The sequence below is a fragment of the Anoplophora glabripennis genome, unplaced genomic scaffold (genome assembly GCF_000390285.2).
Source record: "Anoplophora glabripennis isolate ALB-LARVAE unplaced genomic scaffold, Agla_2.0 scaffold542, whole genome shotgun sequence".
NCBI classification, from domain to species: Eukaryota; Metazoa; Arthropoda; class Insecta; order Coleoptera; family Cerambycidae; genus Anoplophora; species Anoplophora glabripennis.
The window spans coordinates 4,321-16,424 of record NW_019416642.1 but is presented as its reverse complement, the minus strand read 5'-3'; the positions used below and the strand labels follow the sequence as shown (position 1 = coordinate 16,424).

General features: G+C 29.4%; 1 protein-coding gene across 1 annotated transcript; it reads right to left on the bottom strand.

The window, feature by feature from the left end:
- Window positions 1-5,535: 5,535 nt before the first annotated feature.
- LOC108913095 (ribonuclease P/MRP protein subunit POP5-like) lies at window positions 5,536-6,661 on the bottom strand. Its single transcript, XM_018718563.1, has 2 exons — window positions 6,462-6,661; window positions 5,536-6,411 (listed from the first exon to the last, which is right to left on the bottom strand). The coding sequence occupies exons 1-2, from the start codon at window positions 6,479-6,481 to the stop codon at window positions 5,979-5,981; spliced, it is 453 nt and encodes a 150-aa protein (XP_018574079.1). The 5' UTR covers window positions 6,482-6,661; the 3' UTR covers window positions 5,536-5,978.
- Between the last annotated feature and the right edge of the window lie 5,443 nt (window positions 6,662-12,104).

Here is a 12,104-nt window from a genome sequence, read left to right as displayed (position 1 = left end):
TAACGTCCCCTGTATAAATCCGTAAATCCGAGAGTTTGCCCACATATTTTGGGACACCCTGTATATTAGTTTAGCATTATATTGTGTTACTTCAATTTCTTCTCGATTCATAATTCTGCCCATCTTTTGAATTCAATCTTCATTTTTCATGTCTGTTGTGAGTCTCGATGGTTTAACCGAGTTCTTCTAATCTATTAGCTTTTCTTGGTGTTACAAATTCCACAGAGTCTATGTGTTGATAGACACTGGTTTTCCATCAAATTGTTTTTAATTTCATTGGTGACAGGAATAATGTGTTTGTAGTGGTTTCATCGCAGGTAAAATGCTGAATCTTTTGAATTACAACATTGATTTTTGGAGCATTGGAGAAGAAATTCTTGTTAGGATGATGTTAAGAGACAAGGTTTTGTTCTTGGTACAAATATACAAAAATTCACGTTAAAATGTGTGTACTTGTACCGTAAAAGTTTTTCTAAATAAAGAAAAAACTGTTTATTCTTACTAAGTACACTTTGTCTACTTGCTCTGGTTCCATCGAGTTCCAGTAAGAGTTTGTCGTTTTAAATTTTAAAATGTGCACCTTTCGATTTCTTGATATTTTTTATTACTTCAATTCCATTGGTTTTGTTGATTGTCAAATCAATACAGACCTTGTTTTGTATTATATATACATTATTATTGTCTTTCCATCAATTTTATTTCAATTTGTTCTTCGGTACCTGAGTTCATTGTTATTGATCTTTGATTTAAAAATATTTTCTTTGAAAATTATCTTTTAGTTTAGTTATCTACTATTATTGACGAAGCGATAAAAACAAAAAAAAAATGTCGTCCATAAAAATAATAGCTTTCAATTTCTATGAAGGTAAAAATAATAAAACTTGTTATTTAATTTCTTAATATTTCCTAATAAGTTTTAATTTATTCTGGACTCATGATTTTGTTTAAAATGTTTGTTTGTTTTGAATTTGATCTTAATCTTTAGTATCTGTTTCCAATGTGGATGTTTTGAGTGCTTTTGCTGTTTTTTTTACTTTTCATGGTGTTACAAATGCCAAAAGAGAGTTGGGTTAAGATAAAACCGCAAAATCTTCATTGTATTCACTCGTCTCCACATTCCACTTTATTTTACTTACCTTTCCTTCACTTTGGGCATTTTTCATAACTTACTGGTTCCGTGCAGACAGAAGCTGGTTTTGCACAGAAAGATTTTTAATTTCACTGGTAGCATAATGCATTTCTCCACCGCTAAAGCTTTGAATCCTTCAAACTTATGCGTTGGTTTTTGAAACATAAAACAAATAGTGCTTGTCGCAATAAAAAAATTATTGATGGTCGAGTTAGGAGATTGCTTTATTTTTAGGCAAAAGTACAGAAATTCTTGTTAGGTCTATACTAAATGATGAGGTTTTGTTCTTAATATAAATAATATAAAATTCGCACAAAAATTTTTCTACGGTAAAAATCTTATTTTTAAATTAGTCGTATTCTGTCACACATTGATTTTCTCCCTGATAGGTCATTTCCAAAACTAACATTTTCAGCTGCTAAAAAGTTATTGAAAAATGCCCATTGTTTATCCTTACTGGCATTTCCTTACCTACTTACTCTATTCAGTTCTATTGACTTCCGATAATTGCCTTGAATTTTAAAATCTTCATTTTCTAAGTTCTTAAATACTTAATTCATAGCTTCTCGAGTTTCATTGATTCTATTAACTGTATCAAATCAATAGAGGCTTGTTTTATGATATATTATAGTGTTATATATAGTTATATATTATATAACCGATCAATCTTACTAATGCTTTTCCACACAATTTTATATCATTTTGTTCTTGAATGAAGTTTAATGGTATGATTTTTGACCGAAAGATATTTTATTTGAAAAATCTACTTTGTTTTGTTGTGTGTATATTAATTAGTTAATCATTATTATTGACGTAAAGCAATAAATGTCCTTTCTGGTGCTTTTTCATATATTTTTTCTGCCATCCTTCCTTAAAAATTATAGCCTCTGATATCTAAAAAGGTCATTTTTTTTGTTTATTTCTTATAGTTCCCTAATAAGCTTGTAGTTCTCAAAAATTCATTAATATGGCAAATTTTTCAGGAAGTTTTTGGCAGGCGTGTAGTATTATGTTTTTGTTAGGTGATATTGTTTAAGATATTATTTCTGTTACGATTTAGTTGATTACTTAAGTTTTGTCCACAAATTACGTTTGTGTTGGTCACCGACTGTGCCTTAAAGAATTATTAACCATAATTTTATTTGTATTGTTTAAGCATTGACGCACCTACTCTAATATTAGTGAAGAAATAAAATTATAGTATTAATTTCTATTTTGATATTTCAGTAAATTTTTACTGAAGAATTTGTAGTTTTATAAAAAATATGTATTTTCACATTTTCACTTGTTTGGAGCAATATTATCGTTAAATATAGAAGTTTGATAATGAGTCATAACTTGTTTCTATCACATTTGTTGTAAATATTTTAATGATATTTTCAGTCATGTTTTGCAATAAATCGTTATTATTTTCATTGCTGTTTTATTTAATACATATGAAAATATAATGGTATAAATCCTAATTGCTGATGTCTCAAAATCCAAAAATAAACGATATTTTTTAATTCTCGCAAACCTTAAAAAAAATTTAATTTACAATTAAATTTACTTCCAGATGAACGTGTTAATATCAATTGCTAAAATAATATGTGAAATTATTCAAACAAAATTCAAGATAAAACGGAAAATAGCAAACACATAGTTTCATATGCTTGAATATGCCAAAACAACTGTTGTCTAATAATTTTTTAAAAAACTTGCTTTTCTTAAATTTAAAAGTCGGTGCTATTATATTACAGAGCCTACATAAATAATTACAAATCATGTGACCAATAATTTTTTTTGGGACTAATTTTATTTCCTCCATGTTGGCAACTATCAGTAAAATTACATTTAAACACAACATTATGTTTCACCAGCTGATGATTGGTGTAATTTTCCATGAGATTTTATTCAACCAGTCAGCTATCACATTATCTCGAGCAGAGATGTAACAGTTTGTCACGGTTCATTGTAAACGAACTATTAATTTTAGTTGACAGTACCAGCCGTGCAATATTGGGTTGCCTAAGCTCGCCAATATGTGACTTGTAATCATTTATGAAGACTTCATATTTAGATTTACAAAAAATTTTGAAATCAAAAAATTATTGTCTAATAAAAAATTATTATTTCCTCCATTGTTTCCTCCATTTCTTGCAAACTCTTGAGGGATTTCTCCTACTTTTTTAAAAGATAGAAAAAAACTAATTTAGAATTATGAGTTCCATTAAAAAATATATGTTTGTGTTATATAATTGAAAAATCAGAAGTTTAAGAAAAATGTCACTACATACATTTATGTATGTACAAAAAATTATGTAAAAAACTTCTACAAAAATCTAATATTTTTACATATACAAACATTACAGGGTAACATAGTCCCCTGTCTGTCTTCTGAAAACAAACTCATTGAGATGCAGTTTTTGCCATTCAAATTTTCTCGAAAATTAAGTCCCCGACATCAAAACTAGGTTTTGATGTCTTTTTTTTTTACTTTTGCTGTCTTTTTGGAAAATAAGAAAAACACTCAAGAAATATTCAATTTGTCCCAACCTGTACAACAAAATTTACCATCAAATATCAAAATCTAGCACTACTAGCAGTGATGACGATAATTTTTCAAGAATTCTCCCATATTATTGTCCTTTAATTTTTCCCTGGAGAAATAACATACAGGCTGTTACAAATTCACTTCTCACAACAGAGATCTCGAAAACAGTAAGAGATACAAACTAGCTTAGATGGGGGCAAAGTTGCGTAATCAGGGGACTAACATTATGCTTCTAAAAAATGAAGGCTAACATGATTAGTTTTCGAAATATTTGAAAAAAACCGAAATTTTGGAAATCCGTTTTTGTTTAATTTCTGCCTTGTTTGAGGTGATATTGAAAAAAGGAGAACACTATCTCATGACCACTTTTTACCCTCTATCGAATGGCATAATCAATTTTTATATGTAACGTTTCGTCTCTCCAGAACCATCATAAACTTAATAATTTTACATACGACCCTAGAAATTTTATTACATTAATTGCAAGCCGTCATGACTACCAATACTGTACTGGCTCAGCCCGAACTAGATTCAGACGTTTTGTCTCGAAAAATTCATCTTCAGTGTATTTGTTCCAAATTTATCTAAATTTTTTATTTAGATTTCTTTGTTTATTGAATTATCGTACACAGTAAGTGTCGTTAGACCCTGTAAAATCCATCTAGTTATTTAAACTATTACCACCACTCATTAAAATAAAAAATTATTAGTTTTTTCCAGTGTCCATAGTTATTTGTAGGCTTCTCGATTGCTCAAAATTCAAACAAATTCCGATCTATTTTTTTCAAGATATTCATACAAATACATCTAACATGCTCTTTCACAGTTGCGGTTACAGATATAATAAATTCCAATAATATTACACTGATCTTCATTTTCAAGCTTTACCAAAACGAAAATGTTTTTGAACATCTACTGAAATTTTTTAAAGAATAATATTCAGTTGGCGCTTTGGTTGTTCATATGCATTTTTAAGAATTAATTTGTCATAATAAAATTAAAATTGTAATAATGTTTTAATTTTGACGCAACAACTTATGGAGTTATGTATGACCAAGTGATAGTAATAGTTAATAATAACAAAAGTTTTATTGTAACGCATATGGTGGTAATAGTTCAAATAACTAGGTGAATTTCACAGGGTCTAACGACACTTACATTGTATGATAATTCAATCAACAAAGAAATCTAAATAAAAAATTTAGATAAATTTGGAACAAATACACTGAAGATTAATTTTTCGAGACAAAACGTCTGAATCTGGTTCGGGCTGAAAGTACAGTATTGAGGGTCATGAAGGCTTGCAAAAAATGTAATAATACAATTTCTAGGGTCGTATTTAAAAAAATGAAGTTGATGATGGTCCTGGAGACGAAACGTTACATATAAAAATTGATTATGCCATTCAATAAGAGGGCAAAAAGTGGCCTTGAAAAAGTGTTCTTCTTTTTTCAATATCACCTCAAACAAAGCTGAAATGAGACAAAAACGGATTTCCAAAATTTCGGTTTTTTCAAATATTTCTAAATTTAATCATGTTAGTCTTGATTTTTTAGAGGCATAATGCTGGTCCCCAGATTACGTAACTTTGCCTCCATTTAAGCTACTTCGTACCTCTTACCGTTTCCGAGATCCCTGTACTGAGAAGTGAATTTGTAACAGCCTATATAACAAATATCATATCTACCTTTTCCTCATGTTATTTTTTTTAATACTTAACTAATCAGTATATTTAAACTGATAGGGATAAGGGGTAGCATATGAGTTTTGAGAATTATTATTAAAATTAAATGCAGTACTTTAAATTTTATTCTAAGATATGAGAAATAGTGTATTTTCTATAAAAACTAAGGAAGATTATAAAGTGAAAATTTTATTTTTAGAAATAATTAACCCCAAAACGAACTTTTACGTTAACTACTTACTTAGATAGTAAATAAAAAAAAGTATGCGGTAAATAAGTATATGAAATTAATTAACTTCCTCATTTTGTCCAAAAATAACAGTTTGACAAATATCACATTCTGTTTGATGTTTGTAAATGTTCCGCTGAATGTTAACTATTACCTATATTTTTCATATTTACTTGCTATTTATATGAAGACTATCAAAATTTTATATTCTGTACTATTTTCGATACCGACAAAATATGACCACTTTTATTTTCACCAGTCATCATTGATGTAGTTGTATTTTTGTATGTCATATATAAGTAGTTTCACATATTTCTAATATCACTAAATGAATAAAATATTTATTTCCTAACATACAGATAGATTGGTGTTATAATAAAATAATACACATCGACAAAACAAACTACAATATTGCTAAAACATTTTCAAAATTCAACATCGCTTCTTTAAGGGCAAGTTTTTCTTCATCAGTTTTCAACTTGACACAGTATTCATCGAACTTTCTCTGCTGATAATTTTTAAGGAAATTAAAACACTGCCTTATAGTAGCACCTACATATAAAATGTTCACCACTACATTTTTATTCTCAATAGTCTTTATGCATGGGATCGAACTAGCAACTAGCTTATGTGGACCACATCGACTTCTTATAAATCCAACTCTAGTGTGTTCATTGAAATATTTCGCTGTAAACCCTGCTCGTACAGCTGCAACACCAAAATCTCCATGTAACTGTTGTACTTTTTCTAATATCGCTTCCTGAAGGGAAATGCCTTTAAGTTTTAGTTGCAAAGTATTGTTTCTTCCTGTTTCGTTTATTTCCAGTACAATATATCTACAAGAAAACAATTTAGTACGCTATAATAAAATAGAATAATGGGATACCTATTTTTATGTCGAACCATTCTTATTTAATAAATAATACACTTCAGATCTTCAGAGTAGGTATCTTTGCATTTATTTATGTCTACATAACCTATAAATATAAATCTAAACTAATGACCTTCATCCATAAACCAGTGGTGTACCCAATGAAGTGAAGTTAAAACTCTTTATGGTCAAAGTCTGTTTACGCCACTGGTATAATCGTACAGATGAACCAAAATAATATTATCTACCCAGCAGGTAATTTAATTACACTATCGCGTCATCACTTTATCTAGAATTATTTTATCTCCCGTAAAAATTGGCATTTATCAATTTCATTAGTGATAATAAACCTTTTGTTTCGGTTTCAATTTTCTTTGTGGTAAAAAATATAACAGAATATTTTATTAAGTTTATAAAATCGTTCCAACATTTTTCATCAAAATGCATACAACGTCTATTAAACATATTATATATGGATTTAACTTTATATTTGTGGTAAGTAGAAAATTACATCACATATTACATATGTTGCAATACTGTATTTAGGCAACTTATTTATTTTAAAAATAATGAACAAATCACTTATTTTTTATTTACTCTTATGTACTTACCTATAGAACGTATACTTATAGTTATTTAATAGATGATTGGTAATTTTACGCGATATTCTACTACGAATAGTTTTTATAAAATTTCACCTGCACAGAGCAGGATTTCCCCTTAAAGGGCCCCAGCGCTTATTTGGGATAGCATGGAATTTTGAATATCCCCATCCGCAAGAATGGAATTTTACTCGCGTTCTTATCCGACAACTATGAATTTGGAATCTCAAACGCTCTAAACATATACAGGGTCGGAAACTCCCCATGGTTCATCGGCCGTTACGTGAGAGCGTTAAAGAAAGTCATAGAAATCCGTGCGATAAAGAAAGATGGCAATAATGAAGGCGTTTAATAGTCACCGCCCATTTCGCCCTTCCACAAATAAGATCCACTTCTTAATTCCCCCTTAACGTACCCCTTGGCGTTTAGAATTCTGCCTTTTTCTGCGTGAAGTCTGGGCAAAAACTATTTTATCGTTGTACATTTTTGGACCCTTCGACCCCCCCCCCCATGAGGAAGCTATAGCAAAGTACATGGGTTCAGATAACCCTATATCTGTGCTTGGCATTTCTTAGTCGATTAATGAAGCAAGACTAAAACTAGTTATTCATGTATTTATTTATGATAACGAGTAACCGATTAGTCATTAGTCATAGATATTAGGAATTAGGACTGATAACTGATAACTAATTAGTCATAATCTAGACTAAAGATTGATTTATTCATTTTCATGACTAACGACTAACTCGTGTCTAATGTATATGTGTAAGTATTTCAATAGTCAAATAAAATTTGATTAATATTTTCTGTATCTGTATTACTTAATTACATAATTCTCCTTTTATTGTTGCATTCTCTTTGCTATTAAAGTATTTCAAAAAAGAGAAAGATAAAATGGGAAAAATTATATATTTGTATTTAAACAATAATTGTTTTATTTTTTACTGCTTAACAATTTAGGAGGTGGTTCCACATAGAAATTACACGTATAATTCCTACGGCTAGGTTTTGAGTCTGTATTTTTTGTAATTAATATCTTGCCACAAGTGCTTTCAGTTAAGTGATGTTTTTTTGAATTTGATATACTTACTATTGGTAACAAACTATGAACTATGGGGTGATTTTATGTTAAATACAGAAAATGCCGGAATAGATAAATTGACAAAAAATAAGTAGAATTTGCTCTATAAACCTTTTTCCTGGGGGCGCGGAGATACATGGTCTTACAGTTTACAAAAAATTATATTTTCTGTCATATCTTCATACTGCGCTGACAGAATTGAAAGAAATTTTCTACAGCGTATTCACTTAATATTGAATGTAATATTAACCTCATGTCTTTAACCATGGCGTGCTATTGAAGATGCCGCCCCATCTCCTCAAGAAAAAAAATACGTCACAGGTGTTTTTTTGTAGAAATAATGTTAAATTCAGGTATTGCGTTAAGTTTAAGTGAATGAAAACTGTTCCTTGGTATTTTTTAAGAGTAGCAGCCATTTGCGAGACATTTATTGGATTGGTTTTTACGTTTTATTTTTTAATTTTTTAACAAATTAAACCTTTTATTGGATGAAATATTAACCTCGTGGTTTTAACTAGCCACGTGCCACTGAAGCGGCCGGTTAAACGCGTGAGGTTAATTAATAGGCCAACCAATAGAGATTTTTTAGCACACTTAAATATTACAGCAAATTTCATGTATTATACCTTTTGAAAAATACTTAGTAAATGAAAACTCAAGTGATTTCCCCAGCAAAGTCGTGAACAATTTTTTTTAAACAATAAAAACTGCAAAAAATGACATTTTTTGTTTTTTTTATAATATCTCGAAAAATAATGATGGAATCGTCTTACTCTCAATAGGAGAGAATAAAAAAAAACGATAAAATGTTTTTTTTGTGTGACCCGATCGGTTCATTTTTTACAGAGAAAATCCGGAAAAACCTCTAAAACCTTTTTTCAAAAATTCATAACTCCGTCAAATTTGAAGTTGGAAAAGCAATCTTGTTGAAAATGACAGATAATAATCTATAGTTTAATCGTGCGCAAGTGCAAGATGGTTTCTGTCCGATGCAACTTTTTGTACAATAATTGCATTGTAACCAAATTAGGGTATTTTTTGCACAGCGTGGCGATTTATCAAAAATGGTCCGATTTAAAATCTGAAAATGGCATCTGAGAGTAGACGACAAAATCTCCAATTTGTATATCTCGGATTATCGCCTGGGTGATGGGAAATATGCTAAAAATGCCCTTGAAAGTTGCCTGAAACGATCGAAAGTACGCTCGAGCCAGAGTCCTCCGCTATACTAGAATTATCATTTTTGCATTTACAATTTTGCAGAGAAATTAAGAATTTCTGACTCGTTAATGAATCTGAGAAAAAACTTAGTTGCTTTTTTGCAAAAATATTTTGGTAGAAACAACGTTTTCTGTTCAAATTCCAGTTAATTACAAGTAATATATTTTTTACATTAATGAATGTAATATGGCAGATGTTTAGAATTGTATTAAACATATTTTTTATATGTTCATCCTGCTTTGTTTATACCTAAAATAATTAACTACCTATGTATTTCGCTATGACGGTAATACCCGATTAAATAATAAATAAATAATTACAGACAATAAATTTGAACTGTTTTGAGTAATCCATACATTAAATTAGTCATTTTTCGTAGTCTTTACAGCTTCAGAATTATGCTGTAAACTTTATACATAATACACAACATGAATTGTTTTCTTTAGTAACGCATTTGATCCACTTTTCTACTGAAAAGTGGAAAATGATAAGTCATAAATACATTTTTTCCTGAGGTATCCAGTTCACAAGAAACAGAGATTTAGTTGTAACTGCAACTATTGGACTAATACTCACTTCTCAATGAAAAGTGATTGGAAATTTTTTATTAAGTTTGTCGCTGAGTTTTTTGTAAAAGTGAAGATGTATTAGACTAATGCCCATCTCTCGTCTAAACAAATGACACCTTTAATCCTGGCAAATTTACAAAAAAATTAATACAAATGTACAAATGCTATAAAAAAATTCAACCCGATAAAGGATACAAATTCTTAATAACTTTCACTTTCAATCACGACATCTTGAAAATTAGTTTTCTATTTATAAACGATGAGGAACATACAGGGCCTTCATAAATGATCGGTAATTTTGTTTGGAACTGTAATTTTATTTCCTTCACTTTAGCAAATAAATTTCGGTAAAATAAAAATTATTAAAACAATAATATCAACGAATCTTAATATTGGTGACGCCAATATTTAGGGATTTTTAGCTGTCAGTACCAGCTCTGCAATGTTGATTGCCTAAGCTCGGGGGTTACATAAACATTTATGAAGGCTTTCTACTCTTCTCATGAATCAACGAAAATCTACAAATTATTATAAAATTACTCCAGCAGGTAGACAATTTATTATGGCAACTTACGAATACTGTTATTACTGTTCTATAAAAGGTGTTTCGAATTGCTCATGCCAAGTATTATTTGGTGGTAGAAAACTTCGAAAGAAGAAACAAAAATCAAAGTTAAAGAAATTTGATAAAACTTTGGGAACCGATTGAACTAATTATGGGCAAAAATTCGCGGAGTTAATACCTACAAATAATTCTTGCGCGACAAAAAAATGATTTTTTTTCCTTGTTTAAAGGATAAAAATATGCAAAAATAATATATGCTCCATTTTCAACCAATATGAATTCTTTCAATAAAAAATTATAAGTTAATAATTTTTTTTCTCGACGTAAATTCCTAATAATTTCCTTCGTTTCGATGTAGTGATTTTTTCGTTTTCTAAAACAATGAAAATTTAAAATAAGCAGTTATGTAATAATATAATTACATATTTCTACAGAACAGATTGTGCCTGGCCGGTCCTGCATGGTAGGTACCTACTTCACACTTTAGGCTCCGTATTTTCTCGAATTTTTCACGTTCATTCATCTGTGCAGTTTAAACTACAACCACAGACAAAATAGCTATCGCCACAGACCGCTACTGGAATAGGCCAGCAGTTTTAAATTTCCGAATTTCCGGTAGAGTACACCACCAGCAGAATTTTAGGAAAAATCAAATGCAGCGGCCCGCTACCCTACGCGTATCCCAGCAACATATAAACAAGACTTTGGTAATATTGCCAGGCGTACTTACGGATTTCTTTTACACTTTTTTATCAATATCTGTTTTTTGCGTTACTGTATTTACTTAAATCTACCTATGATGTAGGTATTGATAAAAATGTTTTTAAAGAATCAACGAATATCTATGTAGTTCCATATGATATTCTGCAGCGGTGTTACAATTAAGTTATTTAATCATAATTTTGTTAATTAGCTACCTACTATTTACATTTTTTGGTATTGAAATAAACAAAATTCGTAATAATATATATATTTTAAACAGCTTGTAATATAATTTCTTTAATATTTGATGATGACGATAAATTTATTTAGTATATACAAGGTACTTATAGTTTTTTTTTGTATTTTGACATCCATTTATCCATTTCCATTTATAGGTTTTATAATAATTAAAGATAGAAAGAATACAAATGTACGACTTTTCCTTTATTTCATTTGACATCAAAATATGCTGGCATAAAATATATATGTTTAAAAATAAAAAAAATCATTAAAAAAATTAAAATTCATCCTTATGAAAATAACAAACAACGATTTTTCTAACTAACCTTTACAACAACATAAGGAGAATACCTAAAAACGAAATAACATTAAAATACCTACAATTTTTACAAATCAAACATGCAAGTAATTGTGATGATCGATGATACAGTTGAAAATATGTTTTAATTTACTATTAATTGCTTCAAAAACAAATTCAGAATTATCAAGCATTTCGTCCTGTATTTTTCTTTCAATACTTGTAAATTTTCAGGTCTTTAAAAAAAATATGTCTAAAGGACTGACAATGAGATCGGGGCTGTTTTCTGGCCACCTAAGGTTTCTAATAATATTTTTTAGTGTTCGTTGCCGGGATTCTTCCTCCAAAATAAATTTTTCAATATTCCTGAAGAACTTTTG